The following is a 19731-nucleotide window of genomic DNA, read 5'->3' as shown; positions in this document are numbered from 1 at the left end:
CTGTCGCCGCCCGGGATCTGCTGAAGCTGCTGCCACCCGGTAACCCCCCCCCTTTCCTTTCCCGGGTCCCGGTAGGCGTCTGAGGGCGGCGGCGCGGGGCCCGGCCTGCCCCTTCGCCGGGCCGAGAGCGGGCGTCCCTCGCCATGACAGAGGTACCGTGGTGGACCTGAGGTGGCTGTTGTTACTGCTCGGTGCTTAAACACAGAACGAAAAGGAGGAAAAAACCACCCAAACAATAACACACACACACACACACAAAGCGGGCACCCGCCTCCTCTGAGGCTTCTCGGGGCTGGGGCGGGGGGTCGAGGCCCACCGGTGACCTGAGGGCTGGTTGTCTGGGGTTTTATAAAAGGTCAGTTTTATTCATTGGACATATTTGTCCTTCTAATAGTGATCAGGAAAACTGGGTATTCCTTTAAGTACACTTTTTCCCGGTATTTTTAGCAGATCCTGATGGAAAGTCTCACACGCCTGCCTAGAGTGTCTGGGGTTTCTTGGGAGTTTGGGGTTTGTTTTGTTTTTATTTGGGGGCATTTGGTACCCTCCAGTGCCAGCACAGCAGGAGGGACAGGAGACCCTGAGCCGATCCTGGGAACTCAGACTTCTGTCCCTTTCTCCCCATCTCCCAGCTGCAGCAGGAGAAGGCAGAATGGGAGAGCCTAAACAAGCTATTAATGCGTCACGGGTTGAAACCGGTGAGCCTTGCTGCCCCCCAAAGCTGCAGAAATATACCGGGTAAGGAAATGCTAATTTTACAAGTTTTTGTATTTGAAAATAGTAATCCAAAGTTCACAAAGCACCTCTAAAGCCGTCACTTCCAAACGGTAGCAGAGATGTGATCTTCTTCAGCTGTTAAAAGCCTTTCATTATGTCTTTGTTTATTATTTGTATCTCCAGATATGATTGTCTTGGACAGTCAGGCTTCTCTAGGCATAAGGCTTGCATTAAAAACGCTGGTGGAAGATACAGACCGACAGCAGAAAATGATGCAGGGACTTATGGAGGCTAATCGTGGTCTTAGGTAAGACAGTGGAAGGAACTTACTTGCTAATGCAAAGCAAAAGTATTGTTAGTGTCCATCTCCTGCCAGATGGAGCTATTGTAACATCTGAGGCTTAAGAACGTTTTCCTGAGTTTTTTGTCCAATATGCAACAATGTTGGCCTAGTTCCTTTTGAGTTCTTCCATTATTTTGTCTGCTGTTGCTTCCCATACCAGCATATTTCCCATACCTGCTGCCACAGGCTATTATTGAGTGTCATCAGATAATTTTTGTCAGGCCTGTGCTTCCTTCACTGTCTTTAGTGAAATGTGTTTAATTTAAATCAAGGATTTTTAAATTTATTTTTTTTTTCAGAGATGAGATACGACAGGAACGAGGTCGGGCATCTCGACAAGAGCAACGGGCTAATGATTTGGAAAATGTGGTGAAAAACATCAAGTCCAAAATTTGTCAGCTGGAAGATGAGACAATAGCTAAAGTTTGCCAGCAACAGAATCAAGTCAAAGAACTTCAAAGAGATCAACAGGCTTCACAGGTAATTTAGGTAGTGCTGTCTGAGGATTCAAACTTTTGACTTGTTTTAAAAGCTCTAAAAATATTTACGTTGATCAAAATAAACATGAGTCGTAGAGTTAGTACACTATATACAGCTAGGATTTTTCAATCCATACAGAATCTTCTAGTGATAACTTAGAAAAATATCTCTATCCTTCTTGCACTGCGTCTTCAGTATGGCTAAAACCCAAGTACTAGGCTTCCTTGGGACCAGGTGCCTACTTGGGCATGTACAGCAGAGTCTCCAGCTTGTAGGTTAGAATAATTTCATAATTCTCCCATTATCTGTTCACAGGCAAAATATCAACAGCAGCAGGAAAAGCTGCAAGAACAGGAGAAGATTATTGCTCGTTTGCAGAGGGAGCTGTGCAAAGTTGGGATGGAAGAGCAGCAGCGTGTTTCCACTCAAAACAAAATGTTTTGTCGGTTTTGCAAAAGAGCTCCCAAGTCCCTTCTAGATCAGCAGTAAGCAATTTTCTTATCTTGGTGAATGACCTGTAACGTTAAATGAAGAAACAGATTTTAAAGTGATTAACTGTTCTTGATATTTATGAGGGAAAAAAAAAAAAGCTTGAGGCCTTAGAAGTGCCAGCTGAAATGTGGGTTCTTGTAATGGTATGTCAATGGAGTAATTTTTTTCTTGTCGAATAAATGTCAGCTGGTTAAATCTGTGGCAGAAAGTGAAAAAAACCCAGCCCCTGCATACACTAGGTGTCAGCAAAGAGAAGGGAATGATTATTCTACTCTGGAACTGCAGTATCTGCCAGGGTGATCTCATCCTGGGGTTTTAACATTTTAAAAAGTGAATTCAAAACGTGACAAACACCACCCCTGCTCCCCTAAAAAACAAACAAAACAAAAAACACCTTTCCAGTTTGCAGTCAATTCTGAAGTGCAACTGGTCTTTGCAGCTGTTGACTGCGGGCTTGCTGAAAGGCTTCCCAGGTACTTTAGTGAATGTTCTGAGAAAGTACTCTAAGCCTCTGTCTCTTGCAGTAGGATCTCCATAGTTCTGCTATAATAAGCAATTTGCCAATTCTCAGGTAGCCATCACTTTATTGTGCTGATGTCGCCTGGTTTTCCATGTTTGTCTAGTGACCTTCACCTGGGAAGCGTTTAGAAGGGATTGTGTGTGCGCAGCCCTTTTCTTGTCCCCTCACTGCACGAGAAGGAGGGTCACTGATTTTGGTTCCCTGTGCTTTCTTCTCTGTCTCTCCAAAACAGACAGCCTCAGAGTGCCCAAAAAGAAAAGGCAGTTTCTCAGCTGTTCAGTGTTTTGCGGCTCTATTTCTTGTGACCACTTGGAAAGCACTTTTAGTTTCTTTGGAGGTGGATGTTCCCGGGCTATGTGGGACTTGTGCTCTCTACCTCCTGCAGTGGTGGCTGAACCCCAGCACTTGGGTCTGTGCCACGCTGTTGAGATTGCTGGGTAAACATAATCACAAGATGAGGAGGGTGTCAGGAGGATTTAGCTTTTCATGGAATCATAGAATTGTCTAGGTTGGAAGGGACCTTTTAAGATCATCTAGTCCAACCATCAACCTAACTCTGATAAAAAACCATCACTAAACCATGTCACTAAGCACTATGTCAACCCGTCTAAATTTTAAATACCTCCAGGGATAGTGCCTCAACCTCTTCCCTGGGCAGCCCATTCCAATGCTTAATAACCCTTTCAGTGTAAAAATTTTTCCTAATATCCAATCTGAACCTCCCCTGGTGCAACTTGAGACCATTTTCTCTGGTCCTGTCGCCTGTGAGTTGGGAGAAGAGACCGACCCCCGCCTCTCTACAACCTGCTTTCAGGTAGTTGTAGAGAGCGATAAGGTCTCCCCTCAGCCTCCTTTTCTCCAGGCTGAACAACCCCAGTTCCCTCAGCTGCTCCTCATAAGACTTGTTCTCCAGACCCCTCACCAGCTTCGTTGCCCTTCTCTGGGTTGTCTAGTACGTCTCTTCTGTTTTTGGAAAACTGACTGTTTGATGCGAGAGAGAACGCAGTACTCGATGCAGCCACTTCTGAAGTGCAGTGCAGTGCAGTTCAGCGAGCTGGCCTGTTCCTGTGGGGTGGTCACAGTATCTTTCAGGTGTGACTTTTTTGAGAATATCTGACATTCAAAACGGCATTTTTCCTTTCTTCAGGTTCCTTTCTCTAATCGATTATTATGAATCTCAAATTAGTCGAATGAAAAAGGAGCTAAGGTAAGTCTTTTCTAATGTCTTACGGCCCTACTGTTCAAATTTTCTTACTCCTTACTGTTCTTAAAGCTTGTAAGGGTAAATATTCTGTGTTCCACATGTCACTAGCATTTAAGAAACAGCAAGGGATTGTAATGGTTGTGGAAGTTTGGATTCATCCGGGAAATAGCTGTCAGTCAGGCTAAGCAGCTGCTCAGTGAGGAGGCCAGGACAGCTGGGAAGTTGGGGGTATTTAGACACTTGAGCTATAATTCTTTTTTTTTTTTTTCTGTGTTTGGTTTTGGTTTTTTTTCTTCCTCTTTTGCCGTGGTTCACAGGCAGAATTAATGCATTAGCAGTGCTCAGTCAACTCATCTCCCTAAACAAAAGGAATACCAGCTTTGCAGCTCTATCGTGGTACAAAGCAACAAGCAGGTACCTGAGACATTCCTCTAATTTGAAATGACTGTCTTGAAAACTGAAATGGGATTTGCTTGTACTGGAATTTCTCTTGAGGAATAAGTGCACCTAATTTAGTATATGAAACAGCTTCCCAGAAATAATATAGAAGAGCAGTGGATCTTAGGGCAGAATTTCTGTTCTATTTACTTTGTGCTTTATGGAAACATTATTATCATACATAACTGCTAACTAAGCCAGCTTAGATCTTTGAGGTAATCGAATTACAGTAAGCTGAAACAATTTATTTTTCCCAATAGGAAATACAAAAAAGATGAAGACCAGGTACAGAGAGAAGTAAACAGCAAGGAAGAATTCTTAAATCTAGATGCTACTCCTAATTATAGAGCACTGCTCACGGTATGGAACTGCGAAGGATAAGTCAGTGTAGATCTCTAAATGGTAACCCTTCAAGAGTCACGTAGAAACATATATGCGTTTGATTTCTATCCCCGTGTTCTTATCACGTCCTCTTAATTTGTAGCCTCTCTGGGCAGGGTTCGCAGTCTTTACGCAAAGATTCAGTATTATAATGTTGTGAGTCGTCTTTGCTGGGGAGGGACTGAACAGACCTCTGTGATTAGACCTGCGGTCTAATGCAGCCGCCTCTTGATCTTAATTGACTAATTCCTCATCCCTGCTGCCTTGCTGTACAGGCAAATGGGAAACCTTCTTAACACACATGTACTTCAAAGCGTTCAGGCTTGTTCATTATGGAATGAGTGAAATAAAAGAAATAACACAGTCTATGTTGCAGTCTTTCCAGAAACAACTTACTGAAACAAAAGCCAGGAATGAACAGCTTTTGCTTGAAAATATAAATCTCAAGAAAGATCTGGAAATAAGGTGAGAAAGGATAAGTATCATCCTTTTTAAGGGCATTGCAGCAGACTTTGCTTTACAAAGAAAGAAACTGAAAGCAGCAACAATTGTAAAAGTGTAGTATGAAATCTTGCCTTTTTAAAGCGATGCGTAGAAATAAGATACGGCAGCAACAGTCAACCTTCCCTCCCTACACTGTTAATAACAACAACTGCTAATGGTTAAAAATAACTGTTTAATGTAAATGTAATGTTATGTAATGTAAACTGTTTAATGTAAAAATGCTGTTTATTGCTGTTGCCATGTAGAAATGCTGCAGAATTTCATTTCCAGAATGCTGTCGCGGCACTGGCAAAGCTTTCTTACTATTTTGCGTGGCTGAGTTTTATAGATACCTTCAAAGACAAGACATATAATGTCTTGGTACTTTTTCTTTCTAACAGACCAACTGCACAGGAATTAAAACTTTACAAGCACCAAGTGAAGAAACTAGAGAAAACTTTACAGAAAACTATCCAGTAAGTATATTTCTTCAGTAACTTTCCTGAACCCTCTGAACTTACGGCAAAGATACTCTGCAACCTGTGATGTCGATGGCAGCTTATAAAGCATGTACCTTATCACCCTTCCTGGGAGCCTGGTTACGGGCAGCAAATGCTGCTGCATTTTCAAAGACACCCTGTGTGTCTCTGAAATGATGGTGTGGTCTCTGAACGGGGACATTTTGTCTTTCTGGATTTGATTTGAGTGCTATCGCAGGCAATAACAGACAGGAGCAAACTGGGGTGGTTGCTGCTTCCCTGAGCTATAAAGCCAGTTACACTATGGATTGTGAATGAGAAAGTACGAGTTGGCAATGTCCATATTATTCTTAGAAATTGACTTAGCTTTTTTTTTCTGAAACATTGCTGAGAAAATACATTGAAGGTATTAGAGATCCAGTACTGGCGAAGTGTTTTTATCTGTAATTTCACTTAATCATTTGTGCATGTGTATACTCAATGCTGAATATTTTATAGCCCGAAAAGGACATCACTTAAACTTTAAAAGTGTTCTGTTCTTCATTTTACATCATGTATACTTAAATGGTCTTTTCTCTCATGCAGTAGGTATGATTTAGATGGTAGTTTAAGAGAAAGTCATCTTAGGTTTGACAAGAAGGATAATGAGCGATACATAGTAAGCCGGGAAAGATGTGCAAGCAGAAGCAGATAAAGACTGTGAGTGTGGAATTTGACATTTTTGAGTAAAATTCTGGATTTTAAGTCTTCAGCTGTAGTAGAACTCTGATAATAGAGTCTGGTGATGTCCCTCCTAAACTAGCATGCAGCCTGGAATAACCTCAGCCTGGAGACTTGAGATAAATTAATGATATTTACATTAGATACTATATTCTTCAGCTAGTTCAGTTTGATGGAATTCTATTGGCAGGCATCATAAAATGGAGATTTTGCTTTGTAGGTGTAAATCTACATGCTACGTACCTGCTTCTTTAATCAAGTTAAAAGTGGCATCTCCTGCGAAGGCTACTTGTGTAACCCACTGTATGTGTTTGGGGTGTAGATCGTCAGGGAGCAGCAATGGAGAAAGAACAGAAGAAAAGAAAGAACCTGAGAGAAGCGCAGGAGCAGATCAGCTGCAGGCAGTTTGCCAGCAATACTTACAGGTGTGCAAATTTTATCTGTACTCTTGTGTATCTAGCGCTGTTACAATGGAATATAATACATGAGTTTTATTTAACTATGTAAGCTGAAGCATGCTATTTCCAATCTAAGAGTTCTTATGAACTCCTCTACGCTAGATGTGTAATGTTCTGGATTTGGCAGTCTTAATTGTCTGCCTGAAAATACAGGAAGGAAGCAGAGAACAGGTTGGCAAACATCAAATCAATTATTTAGCTGAAGTCTTTTCAGGACTGGGGTTTTTTTCAAGGTCTTGGGCAAAACAGATCTTTATGTTACAGTTTTAAACGTGCCTGAAGAGATAGTGGCTTTTATTTTTCTTTGAATAATAAAAAAAGGAAGTATAGTAAAACTTAGTAAAATGCAAATGTGGAAGAAGCAACAATGCCTCAAGTGGATAAATGTTAAATGTTCCTCAAGGGAAGGATATTTGCATTACTTTTACCTATCTTCTAGCTAGTATATTTTTTAATCTTTGAATCTATTACATATTGAATGCATCTGTAAAATTCATTGATAGTAACTTACTGGAGCTATTTATGATTCAATACTTAGTCGTGACTGTGGTGGAGAGGGGTTTTATTACAAAATGTCATACATATTTGAGCAATAACATTTGTTATTTGGTGTTGAAGGTGTTGTCCCATATCGATTCTATTTTGCGAAGTCCAAGAGCTCCTCCGTTAATATACAGGCGCAGTAAAGGGCCAGTGCAAAATCACACTAAAGAGAATGGACAGGAATGTGGATTTGAGCACCTCCCGCTTACTATAGAAATGTGGGCAGATCAGCTCGTGGCCCTAAAGGTAAGGCATTCTTGTACTTGGCTTTGTGCTCCTCCTTTAAGCTGCTGACCGCCCCTTGGTCTCTCCCTGCATGTTGGGTTTTGTTCCGTGTGTAACTCTTGTTACTGCCTGGCTCAGTGTTCAATTTAAAAAAAAATTCCGCTGTTCGCTTATATACCACTTTAAACCCATAGTAAAGTGAAATAATGTGCAGTGAGCCTGCAGGCCAGAGAGATTCCTCTGGGAATATCGTCTACGTGGTTTTGTTCACTGACCCCAAGATGACACTTAAGCTTTGGAGTCTGTGTACTTCACACAGTAGTGATGGTGCATTCTTTTTTATTCCTTTTGTCTGGCCAGAACAGGAACTTTTTTGATCTAAATACAAGTGAAGTAACGTTGTTTAAAACCACTCAGTGACCAACACTTCTTATTTCACTGAAAAAATATATTAAGTACTTCGATTTTTTGACTATGAGTGTTCTTTTTAAATCAAAGAATGTAAGCAAGATCCTGTGCTTAAATTCTGTGAAAACTCAGACCTTACGGTCTCCAGTACTGGAGTGTTTTTGCGTATGAGAAACAGAAAATCTGCCTGTTTCTGTAACAAAAAAAAAAAAAACTTTTAAGAAGTTATTAAAATAACTTGTGTCCCCTCCCTTCTTTTAAAAGGATTTGCATAGGTCCTTGAGAAAACTGTCTCGGGAGCTGGTGCCCTGGCATACTGCAGATCCACAGGATAACAGAGAATCCATACGAGTTGAAGACCTCCAGTTCACAGTAGATGCAATTTTGGAAGAAATAGAAAATAAGGAAAAGGTAATTCATACCAGGGGTTTATAATCACAAGTCAATGTGGAATTCTTAAATGCGTTCTTCACACGGTGATTAGATTTGCACATTTGAAAGCCTTGCGGGGTTTAAGAAATGGCTGTTTGAATATCTTCAATAGTCAAAGACCATTTTAGCATAATGGCTAAATTCACCTTGGGGAAGACTGCTTTCATCAAAGTCATTTGACCAACGACGAATTTGCATTGCCCTGTAGTCTGGGGTGTTATCCCGTTCTGTCTGTTCCTCAGTCAGCGCTGAGAATCCCTATGCCTACTTACCAAAGCAACTGAGGAGAAAGCTTTCAAAAAGAGGAGTTTTGGTTTGCTGGATATTTGTGTCTGAAAACTCGCTTTAAAATATGTCTTCAGATTTAGGAATATTTGAAACGTCGTGATTTAATAAGGGAAGCGACACCCATTTTTCTTCGTAGACTAGTTTTAAGACTGTTTCGCGGTTTGAAAGAATCCTTGCTTCGTTAAGCAGTAACGGTGACGAGTTATTCTTTCCGCTTGCTACAGAACAGCCAGACGCCGTCCTTACCAACCCTGTTTGCGATAGTCTCTCACTTCCAGAAGCTCTTTGACGTGAATTCTCTGAACGGCGTTTATCCGCGGATGAATGAGGTTTACACAAAGCTGGGGGAAATGACCAACGCTATGAGAAATCTCCATGAGCTCCTGGAACTAGGTAACGACTTACCACCTAGCGTTTGTTCTGACCCCATTTCCAAACGAAAAAGACAAGTAAGAGGCTGATCTCTTTATAGAAAATATGTTGAGCTGCTGAGAAATGAGTAAACTAGGTACGTTCTTCACTGGGAAGATAAAAATAGGTTGCTGTCAATTGAATCATAGAATTGTCTAGGTTGGAAGGCACCTTTAAGATCATCTAGTCCAACCATCAACCTAAAGCTGATAAAAAAACCCCAGCCCATCACTAAACCATGTCACTAAGGCTTCAAATAGCAAATTCCCATTATTTGTAAGGCTTTAGCAGTTGCTGAGGAATATCAGGGAGGCAAAAGAAAGGAATAACAGATGAAATGGAATTTTTAATTATTTTTTTCACAAAGCTTTGTTTCCTGTGAGCTGACTTCATGATTCTTCTTGTCCGTTCTCTATTTTTCATTCTCTACTTGAAAGATTCAACAAGTTTAAGAAAAAAACCCTCAACCTCTGCTGTAGATTTCTACTCAATAATTCATTCAAGCGTAATTATGTCATCCTCAGAAAGTTCCATCTCAGACTGCTAAACTTAAAAAAAAAAAAAAAAAAATAAAATAAAAAAAATAGTTGTTCAGTGTAAAAAAGTAAGTGCCAGTACTCAGGGGCACACTTGGTTACTTCCCGGTACCCATTCTCTGGTTTGTTCTTCTGGAGAACTTCTTGGGTTTAAAGGCTTGGCTGCACTGTAGGGTGTACAGCCGCAGAACAAGGCTCCTGGACTACTGAAGTCTTCTGAGCCTCAGTCCAGGAGGGAAGGAGCCTTCCTGCCTGCAGCCAGCACAGGAGGCGGGGAAGCCTCGTCTCCCTAATAATCCCAAACCAATGGAGCTCAGAGGATGCCTTCTCCGACCCTCCAATTATCCTTCTGAAATTGAGGAGAAAAGGACAGGAGTCTGTTACCTTCAATCACAGCAGGTAAAATCCAATACCAAAACAAGTTCTGGCTGTTAACAGAGTATTTAGTCGGCAGGTTCCTTGTTGGCCTGGCCCCTACACTGTGTGCTTCTGCTGTGTTACAGGAACCGAATGAAGAACCCTCCCTCTCTGTATAACGTCAGTTGGCCAATTCCCACAGACATTGTAGGGTGCGCTTTAGTACCATCTCTGCTGTGAAAGTACACACCTCTGACACGTTCTCTGTGACTGAAGGGTCAGTGAGAGATTCACCGTTCCCGGCTGACGTTAGTTCATTTCTGACCACAGGTTTTCTGTGAAGGATGGAACTTGTGTGCTTAGCTGTGTGAAAGCCAAATAAGATCTGGGCACCTGCAAGAACTGGATTGTGCCTAAAATACTTTCCTGTTATTAGTGTTACAAGAAGGATGAAGTGTTTGTTTTTCCGCAGACAGTTCAGCTCCACCCACTGTGGTAGTGGATACTGTTGGGAAACTGTGTGACATAATTAATGAGAACGTGACCGAGCAGGTACAGCAGCTTCTGGGGACCCAAGACATCCACAGGTATGTGGGGCTGTTCCGTTGGTGACCATTCTTCAAACATCAAATTTAGTAATTGAGAGAACTGCCTAAAACTGGTATTGAAAGAAACTTTAATAATTTCTTACAAAGTCGGTGAGCTATGACAGCAAAGGAGTTAGGACTATCCTACATGAAACCAATCTTGAATACTTCCAAAAGGATAAAGCTGACAACGAGAAAAATTAAGGCCAGAAGGTTCCGAAACACCTTGTTGGTTTGCATGGATAAGGAGATCAAATAAGCTTATTAAGGATGCGTGTTTCATAAGGAGACAAAGCAAATACTGTACGTGGGTGGGGAGGAGAAAGTGTTGCAAGGTTTCAGCTGTCATACTGAAGCGCATTAGTTGCTAAGAGAACGTCTCAAGCTGCCTACAAATATTTTTGGGAACCGGACAAATCTTGTTCCACCTTCAACAGGTGAGAACACCCATACACCTGGTGGCAGACTGTAAGAGCTGGCGTTCAGCACGGGCTCTCCAAACGTACTAACGCTGAATTGCAGCAGGCAGCAAGTCTGACGCAGGCTGACTTTGAACAATACGAACTCCAGGCTTTCTGCACCCCTCACGGCTTCAGCCAGAGAACGGCTGTTTATAAAGCAACCCCTGCTCCACCTCTGAGGCAGTTCCATCAGCCACCCCCAGGCGGTGTATCGAGCACACACAGACCAACGTGCCCGTCGAAAATTACCTGCTGCCACGTAAGGAGGATATAGGGCATAAACTGTGAAATTAAAGATCCTCTTTTGACAGCCAGCACTTGTTGGCTGCAGGTTTCAGAACCTGAGAACGATTTTTGATGTAGATGGTTTTGTGTGCTACTGAGTAGCAGTGTTTTCAGAAAGTCATGACATAGCACAGGAAAACAGCCAGAGAGATGAACTTAAAACACCCTTGCACCTTTAATCCAACAGTCTCACTTGCACATTTCAGTATAATCAGGAAGCTAGAAGAACACGAGTGCTTCTTTCCACCATTTCAAGCTCTCATTCAAGATTTGCTTTGTCTTCTAGGTGAGTAATATTTGCAGCAGTTGTAATTACCTGCAGGCCAGCGCTTCCTCCTAAAGCTTTAAATAGCTCACACGTGGTTTGTTTACTCCTGGTGTGCTACAGCACAAGGAGAATGTGAGGGAAGGTGCTAACTTTTGCCTCGCTCTCCTTTTCATCTTCCTTCAGGAAGTGACCAAAACAGTTTAAGTTGCATATATTCAATCATATTACTCCTAAGATAAGCTAAATTGAGTTTTTTCCAAGAGCATTAAAAGGTATGAGGAGTTTATTTCCCTCACTAGCTGTATTTCTAACATTAAAGTTAGAATTTTGGCTGGACTTGAAGACATTTTAGGTACAGACACCTTACCCTTTTGCTTTTCATTCTGTTTCAGACATCAGTAACCTGGATGATATTTTACCTGCTGTGCGAAATTTGAAATTGGTAACTAGTTAAGAGTCACTTTGCTCTTCTCTAGCAACATTTATCTTACCTGTGAATGTATCCCTTGATGTATATGACGTTAGAGCTACCTCTGTTACCCTAATCAACAGTTTCAGATTTTTTTTTGAAATAAATAAAAGCTGCTGCATTTTTTCATTTTTTTTAATTCTTGTTTCATGGTCAATACTGTAACAGCTATCGACTGGTCTGCTCAGGCCCAGAGAGAGACCCAAAACACTCTGCCCCAGCAGCGAGGCAGACAGACTGTAACCACCCAGCATTCTGAACCTCGCTGGCGCAGTAAGCGTGAGATAAAGGTGCTCCAACTGCCTTAGCCATAACACTCTCAGCCTTCGCCTGTCGTGGCTTTCTGGAGAGCCTGTTTACGTCTTCAGATAAGTTTGGGATGCAAGCAAATGGTTATTCAGTGAGATTCTGGCTGGTCGTGGACTGAGGCAGACTAGATTACATTAATCTAGGCCAAAAAAGATTTGCAACTTGCTTCAGGTGGTGGTTTAAGGGTTTCTGCCTGGCCTGGATTTAAAACTACCATGGTCGTATTTCAAAAGTCAGTTTTAGAAAGCCATAGATCAAGTTTCTTATGCAAGACAGTTAGAAGTTTATTGTACAGAAACAAGTACACCAAGCTTCCAAAAATATTTTGATATATTTTTGCTCCAATATTAATAAAGCTTAATTTACAAAACTCTGCTGTTCCTCAGGCAGAATGCTTTGCTGTCGAGGTTTACAAGATTTTGAAATGTACTGTCAACAAAGAACAAAACATGTTAAGACGTCACAAACTGAAACCTTAATGACATCTTGGTAAACCAACCTCCCTGCTTTTGGAAGCTCATTATATACATACCCGCAGCCACGATCTGCTACGCTGCTTCTGAACAGTGGAATATCAATTTCTTGGTTTCTCAAAAAACCAATTGCTATTAGGAGGCTTAAACAGTTTCTTTCAGCAGGTTCTGTAGCCCTACAGATGAAGAACGCTGTTCAAAAATTTATTCTTTTAAAAGTGCAATGCTTTCATGTTAAAACAACATGAATGGGATCCTGGGGAAACGGGGCTGCCGAGCAAAGGAATGACATTCGGCTGACGGTTGAAAATATTTCCAGGTACAACACTTCCTTAAGAGAATACTTGTACTTAAGGGTTCTTTGGGGGAGATGTGCCAGAAACGGCAAAAATAAACGACTCGTTCTTTAGAGACAAATTATTCCCAGTGTGGGGTTGGTTTTGTTTGTTTCTTTGTTGTTTTTTTTACTTTAGTGAGAACTAATCACTGAGTAGGATCCTTAAATTGACACGTCCTGAGCTGGAAACTGCTTCAAACTTGCAGTGACTGTTCAAAACACATTAATTACAAAAGAGATCTGTACATTCATATAAAGTTGAAAAATTAGTAACTTATGTACGGGAGAAGAAATCAGTTTTTCTTGCGTCTACTTCTTGTCAGCTCATACCTGCAAGACAGACACAGTAAGTAATTACAGTAGTTTAAGGCTTTCTTTAAAGTTTTAATTGGCACGATAGAGAGAACTCAGGCTGCTCTATTGCTTGTGTTTCCCAGGCTTCGGAAGTGGCCTCGAACTTCAGTTCTTTGCCAGGAACTTTGGACGCAACATTTTTCTCCCGCTCCCGTAATTGCCGTAAGTTTGTGAGACACAGACACGAGCTGGGCTGGGGCAACTGGGGTTTCCTATCCCGCTGGCCAGCGTTGGCTCACTGCCTGCGTGGGTGGCAAGCTCCTGGGCTACCCACGCTGCATTCCTCGGGCTCCATTGAAGGAGAGAGAAGGAAGAGCTACTGCCATTAACTACAGACGTAGAAGGGGAAAAAGCCCTGGTTCTTAATCTCTGCCTCAGACCAGCGCTTAGGGTTTAAGTCTGAACCACAGTGAACACACAAGCAAAACTGTAAGTGGCTTATTATAATAGTCTCTGTAAGTGCTTTGTAATTAAAGTTTTATCATATATATATATTGCTGATCAGAGTATTAATTTAGTTAAGATCTTTATCCAAGTGAAAATTTGTTGCAAGGTTACTTTAATAAACATAATTCTTTTACTTACGTATCCCGGTGGCTTTTATGGTAACTTAAAATACGCTGAAGACTATAATTGACGTATAGGCCTCTTATTAAAACTATTTCACGGGGCAGGTATTGCACTCGCAACTGGATTAACGTACAACTTAGATAAAACTACCAAATTAGTTTGAGTTAGTCCTGCGTTTGCAGGTCAGATACTCTTCTTGCTCACCAAAACACAGGTGGCGTTTACCGGCGCGCCAGCACCAGTCACGCAAACCGGCAGCAAAGCCATTGGCGGGGTTTGGAAGAAGGGAGACGGAAACTTACCACTGTGCAAAACCTTTTATCAAGTCCTCCCGCGACAAGTCAATCCGCACCTTTAAAAAACAAATTTGGATTTCTCTTATCTGTTATTCAGCGGACAAATTGCTGAGCCAAGCCAGCGCTCTGCCCGAGGCGGACCCACGGGCGAGTTCTCGGGCTCAAGGGAGACGAGGTTCCCGCGTTCCCGGGATACGGGCACAAGCCAGCCTCAGCCCTGCAGCCCAGCTTCCTGCCAGCACTCCTTGGAAATTTATCACCGAAGAAGTGATTCCAGTTCTATTTTCACAGAATCGAAGTTGTTCACACAAAGCTTGGCAAATTCTGGGGTTTAATTACGCATCTTTCAGCAGATCCAGAGAGGTGATTCTGCCACTTTGCTCTGGTGAGACCTCACCTGGAGTACTGTGTGCAGGTCTGGAGCCCTCAATATAGAAAGGACATGGACCTGATGGAGCGGGTCCAGAGGAGGGCCACCAAAATGATCAGGGGGCTGGAGCACCTCTCCTATGAGGACAGGCTGAGGGAGCTGGGGTTGTTTAGCTTGGAGAAAAGGAGGCTCCGGGGAGACCTCATAGCGGCCTTCCAGTACCTGAGGGGGGCCTACAGGAAGGCTGGGGAGGGTCTGTTTACAAAGGCCTGCAGCGACAGGACGAGGGGCAATGGTTTTAAGCTGGAGAAGGGGAGATTTAGATTGGATATTAGGAAAAAATTCTTTACCGTGAGGGTGGTGGAACACTGGAACAGGTTGCCCAGGGAGGTGGCTGAGGCCCCTTCCCTTGAGATATTCAAGGTGAAGCTCGACGAGGCCCTGGGCAACCTGGTCTAGTAGGAGGTGTCCCTGCTGACTGCGGGGAGGTCGGACTAGATGACCTTTGGAGGTCCCTTCCGGCCTGGACCAATCTATGAATCTATGAATCTTTCTCAGCTTTGTCTTTGCGCTATTGGAGCCATTCCCCAAACAGGCAGCAGGAAACATGTTTTTATTCCAGGAGCACCTGAATCACATGAGACCACACAAGCTTCCACACGGATACAGCCTGATTTCAGGTGAAATTTCCATATTGCTAGTCCTACTACTGAGACTTAGGTTACAGGAAGGGCGTTTCAGGGTGACAGGAATGGCTCCGACTGTTCAGCTCTATTAAATCGGTAGCGTAATGTCTGTACACGTACCTTCCCCAGCTCCTTCCTCTCCTGTGAAATGAAGGGCCTGCTGTTTTTCACTGCGATGTCCAGGGTCCTTTTCTTGACGTCTTCCAAAGATTCAAAAAATTCAAACCTAAAAGTAGAGTTTGGAAAGGAAAGACTCGAGTCAAAAATTAAAATGCTGTGGCCAGGAAACAGCGTCAGAACGCAGCGTCAGCGGCCAGAGCTCTGCCAGGGAAGGATAACACGGAAAAGGCAATTCTGTAGTTAGATTTAATTCAGATTTTAAGAAATCTCTTCTGGGCCTCATGAGAGACACCGAGACGGTTGTTCAGACTGTTCACCCTGCCAGAGGGAAGGAGGAAAACATGCACCCGTGATGAAATGCTAGTTACCATCATTTTTTCCCCCCTTCATGGAGGATCAGCATGTTTTCCATGCAACCTTCATTACTCAGAGGAAATAGCTGAGCCACCCCTCCAAGTTTACAAAGTCGGCTTATACCACATGAAGAGAAGACAAAGGCTGAAACCTCTGGCAATTAAATTCTTAATGGCTCTGACTCACGCCTCTGGCACACATCATCTCGTGTCAAGTGAGTTTTGTCCAGGTTAAATCATCTCCGTTCTGCCCACCTGAATAGCTCTTCCCCCAAGTCAGAGCTGTAAAACAGGTAATGTGTTTTGGAGCTGGGTGTAGCCCAACCTGCCACGCTTAATTGCGGATGTACAGGACACCACGGTACGGAGGGCGAGGAGAAAGAGATGCTGCTCCCAACAGCCGTGCTGGCACCAGACGGGTGGAGTTAACTGGGAATAGGCAGAAGCAAATTCCACGTCTCTAGTGTTTCGAGCGTAGAGACGCAATATTTTAAATTTTTTTTGCCATTTCTGACCTTTGCTGACACACACAGAAAGGACCCAACATAGGAAAAAAAATGAGCCCCCCAGGATCTCCCAATATTCACGTATTTTCAGCTATGTGCGCCTTCCTCTAAATATGGGATTAAAACCAGCTCTCAAAAAAGCTCTACTTCTAAGCATCACAGGGGCACAGGCAACACCACACAGCGCAAGGCGAGCACTGAGTACTTGCAAATCACAGTCAACGTGCCATTTTTTTTCCAGAAGACCTGAAAACATTCACAAGACAACCCTTAGGAGCAACAGGAGCATACCTTAGGTAAGCCCTTTCATCATACAGAGACCACAACTATTTCAGCAGCAATCGTAATTAACATTTTCTTACTTCTCATCGTATTGGGGGTTCAGAGTTTTTTTCTTAACGGATGTCTTCTTTCTGCTTGCCCACCTTCTGTCTGGAAGCAGGTAGATACGAACGTACGGATCGACCCCACGATTGGAAGAGGGCACCAAGTTTCTGTTAAAAGAAACACAGTGTTGACAAGCAAGGCGGCTTCTCCCACTCTGTGTTTCAATACCTTGTCCCTCCCAGAATCAGACCAGCCCTTCATGGGTTAAAAACATTTATCTTGGGAGTTGGAACATAAGCAAGGAAAACTGGATGTGAAGTTAAACAGAATTTTCACTACTGAGCGTGTGGCCACTTATCGGGGGTCCTAAATTAACGTTTACAAACTCAGTCGTAGAACGTGTTGGGTTGGAAGGGACCTTTAAAGGTCACCTAGTCCAACCCCTCTGCAGTAAGTAGGGACATCTTAAACTAGGGGTCAGTAGGTGTCAATCCTTGTCGTGACGCCTATTGTGACACCCCCCCAAGACAGGCATCAGCTGTCAACGGTGTTCAGAGGGAGTTTTGGGTGGATGGAAGTTCAAGTATCTCCACTGCGGTGAGCACTGCTCGCTGGCCACTCTCGCAAACCTGCTGCTGGCACCGATCGGAGCTGCTGGTTTCCACCCGCCCGGGCTTAGTGAAGCTCCGTAGACGGAAGCCAGCCGACGCCGAGGCATCTCGGCTGGGCAGCGTACACTGCTCATGGTTCTGCTCCAGCTTTGCTGGGTGACACAAGCTCCGGGAGCTCTCCCCCTCTCCTTTCCAGAGAGAGGCCAGCAAGCCTCAGCGTTACCTGCAGCCGTTCACCAGCACGACGAGACTCTGCCGTACGGAAGCGTACCGCACCGTCAGCTGGATCTCCCCCAGAGGCATTTCACTCCCGCTGTAAGACAGTTGCACGGTCAAAAGCTTTTAAATACAGCTACTTACAGGTACCCCATTTCTGCCCCACGGGATAACGGGCCAAAAAAAGCACCCAATTGGCCTGCTGCAGATGGAGCAGCAAAGCGCCGGTGAACGTGTTACACCGGTGAGCTCCTTCGAGGATGTCTGCATATGCAAAACGGGACCTTTTTTTATACCTGATTCTGCATGTTATTAAAGTGCTTTCAAATCCAAAACACGGATTAAAAATGGTTTTAAAACACTTTCTAAATGAGGCCCCGTCCGGAGCTAGAGAATTTGCCAGTCCAGAAGTACTAGACTGAACAGCTGGAGCTGGGTTTGATGTTCAGGTTGGTAACTGCTCTGATGCTCTCTGAATTGATACGGACCTTCTTTGTTACTTTAGTTCATTAAGGATTCTACTGGCTCTGTTCAGCGCCTGAGGGGAGACAGATCCGTCTCTCCGTCCCCCTCGACAGCACGGAGTACCTGCAGCCTCACGCTGAGCTCTGCGGGAGGGACACACACGCAAGCACACCCATCCACAAACACCGTGTTCACGGGATTATGAGAGTCTTACAATTTGTTGGGTAAAACACAGCTTTCAAAACTTTAAGCAGACAGATACGCTTATCAAGAGTTTACGCTTTCACAGAAGGGGGATATTCGGACATCCAACCTCCTGTTGCTAAAATCACAAGCCTTATAGGACCCAGGACGTTCTGTGCGAGAGGCTCTTCAACAATAAAGCCGACACGTGCTGCACCTCTTAGGAGAACCAGAGAAGGAAATGCTTTCGCTTTACACCTGATCTGACAGTGACCCTGTAATTTACTTTGCTGTTGACTGGAATACTTGGGACAATTCTTTGTAAGGTGATTTGAGCTCCAAGACCCCAAATTACTTCGCAGTCTTGAATTCAGCAGTGTGCAACAGCGAGTTATAAAACCTAAACCTTCCTAAGAGAAGCACAATTCAGCCAGGAGAACACGTACTTCTGAAGGTCCAGATTGCTGCTGCTTAATTCAAAGCAAGAAGAAGGCAGAGAACCCAGCGAAGTAACGCTGGGCGCAAGCCTCAGTTCCTGTACGACCGGCAAGGTGGGCGCTACGGCTGCCCTGGTCTGCAACGCCGACGATGGGTGATGCTCTGCCTTTTGATCACGCTCTGTCTCATTAAGGCCAGCAACAGTTTCACTTGGTACAGGGGCTGCTGAACTGTCATTTGTGTCCAGGTCTTCTCTGCTGTCCTTTTTTGGCAGGGATTCAACTGCTGCAGAGTCTTTGCTCGCTGGAGGTACTTTTGAGGCTTCTGGTTTTGGTGGAGAGGCAAACTTTTGCTGGCTTCCACCCTTCTCCATGGCATGCACGGGACCTTGCTTTGAGACATTGACACCAGCCTTGACTCTTTGTGGATCGGGTTCTTCAACGTTCAAGGCCTAAAAATCACAAGGGAGAGAAATCAGCGCTGCTCCCAAAGCACTGGGGTTAATGGCAGCATTACCACCTAGGAGGAAATTTCACCACAAAACTCCAACAGCAGGAATCTGCCATTAGAGGTGAAAGAAGCCCGTGGGATTAGCTGGGACGTTCCCTTCCCTTCCCTTGTCCTACTCTGTACGTGTTTAACAGTGTCTAAACACTGATCAAGAGCACAGCAAGAGAACAAGTCTTAAGCATCAGTCTCTCGGTGTTTAGCAGCTTTGATTTTCTCAGTCCAACTCTTTATTGTCATGAGAAGACCTTCAGCAATGGCACCGCACTACATTTCAGGAAGCCTCGGGGATACCTCTCAGATCCACCACGCACTCTTAATTGCACTTAAAGACCTTGTCACACTTCTACTTTCTACTCATCTATGAGGCAAAGCTGCATTTCTCCTCTCCCACCTTTCATCTCTTTTGCCTGGTTACAATCGGAGGCTTCCGCTGGGGAAGCTGAGTGAAGGTGGCAAAGGACAACTCACCCGCAACACGAGTTTCATCTTAATGAAGCTGTCTGAACTGGAATGGTCCAGCTGAAATCTCTGGTCCAGAGTCATGCTTGGGTCCTTAAGTACGTGGGAGAGACATACCACTGACGTTCCCAGGGCACTATCCCGATCCTTGTCTTTTATCTAG

The 19731-nt window shown here is 43.7% G+C and overlaps 2 protein-coding genes across 2 annotated transcripts in view; one reads left to right on the top strand and one right to left on the bottom strand.

Annotated features, from left to right (window-relative positions):
* Window positions 1-341: 341 nt before the first annotated feature.
* On the top strand, window positions 342-12119 carry CEP70 (centrosomal protein 70). The gene is made up of 15 exons (XM_074145127.1): window positions 342-738; window positions 901-1024; window positions 1360-1540; window positions 1856-2025; window positions 3700-3759; window positions 4455-4554; window positions 4952-5040; window positions 5460-5534; window positions 6580-6682; window positions 7334-7504; window positions 8156-8302; window positions 8836-9004; window positions 10388-10502; window positions 11455-11534; window positions 11909-12119. Exons 1-15 carry the CDS (start codon window positions 678-680, stop codon window positions 11968-11970), a joined length of 1707 nt encoding a protein of 568 aa, XP_074001228.1. The 5' UTR covers window positions 342-677; the 3' UTR covers window positions 11971-12119.
* A 1278-nt stretch (window positions 12120-13397) lies between these two features.
* ESYT3 (extended synaptotagmin 3) overlaps window positions 13398-19731 on the bottom strand; it is a 29633-nt gene continuing 23299 nt past the window's right edge. Inside the window, exons 17-23 of the mRNA XM_074145202.1 lie at window positions 19578-19727; window positions 18608-19050; window positions 17521-17610; window positions 16722-16853; window positions 15501-15606; window positions 14331-14380; window positions 13398-13434 (exon numbers count right to left, since the gene is read on the bottom strand). Coding sequence (XP_074001303.1) covers window positions 13398-13434; window positions 14331-14380; window positions 15501-15606; window positions 16722-16853; window positions 17521-17610; window positions 18608-19050; window positions 19578-19727 — 1008 coding nt within the window. The remainder of the gene's footprint in view (window positions 13435-14330; window positions 14381-15500; window positions 15607-16721; window positions 16854-17520; window positions 17611-18607; window positions 19051-19577; window positions 19728-19731) is intronic.

The sequence above is a fragment of the Numenius arquata genome, chromosome 3 (assembly GCF_964106895.1).
Source record: "Numenius arquata chromosome 3, bNumArq3.hap1.1, whole genome shotgun sequence".
Classification (NCBI taxonomy): Eukaryota; Metazoa; Chordata; class Aves; order Charadriiformes; family Scolopacidae; genus Numenius; species Numenius arquata.
The sequence above is the reverse complement of the archived record's forward strand: the minus strand, read 5'-3'. Positions and strand labels throughout refer to the sequence as shown.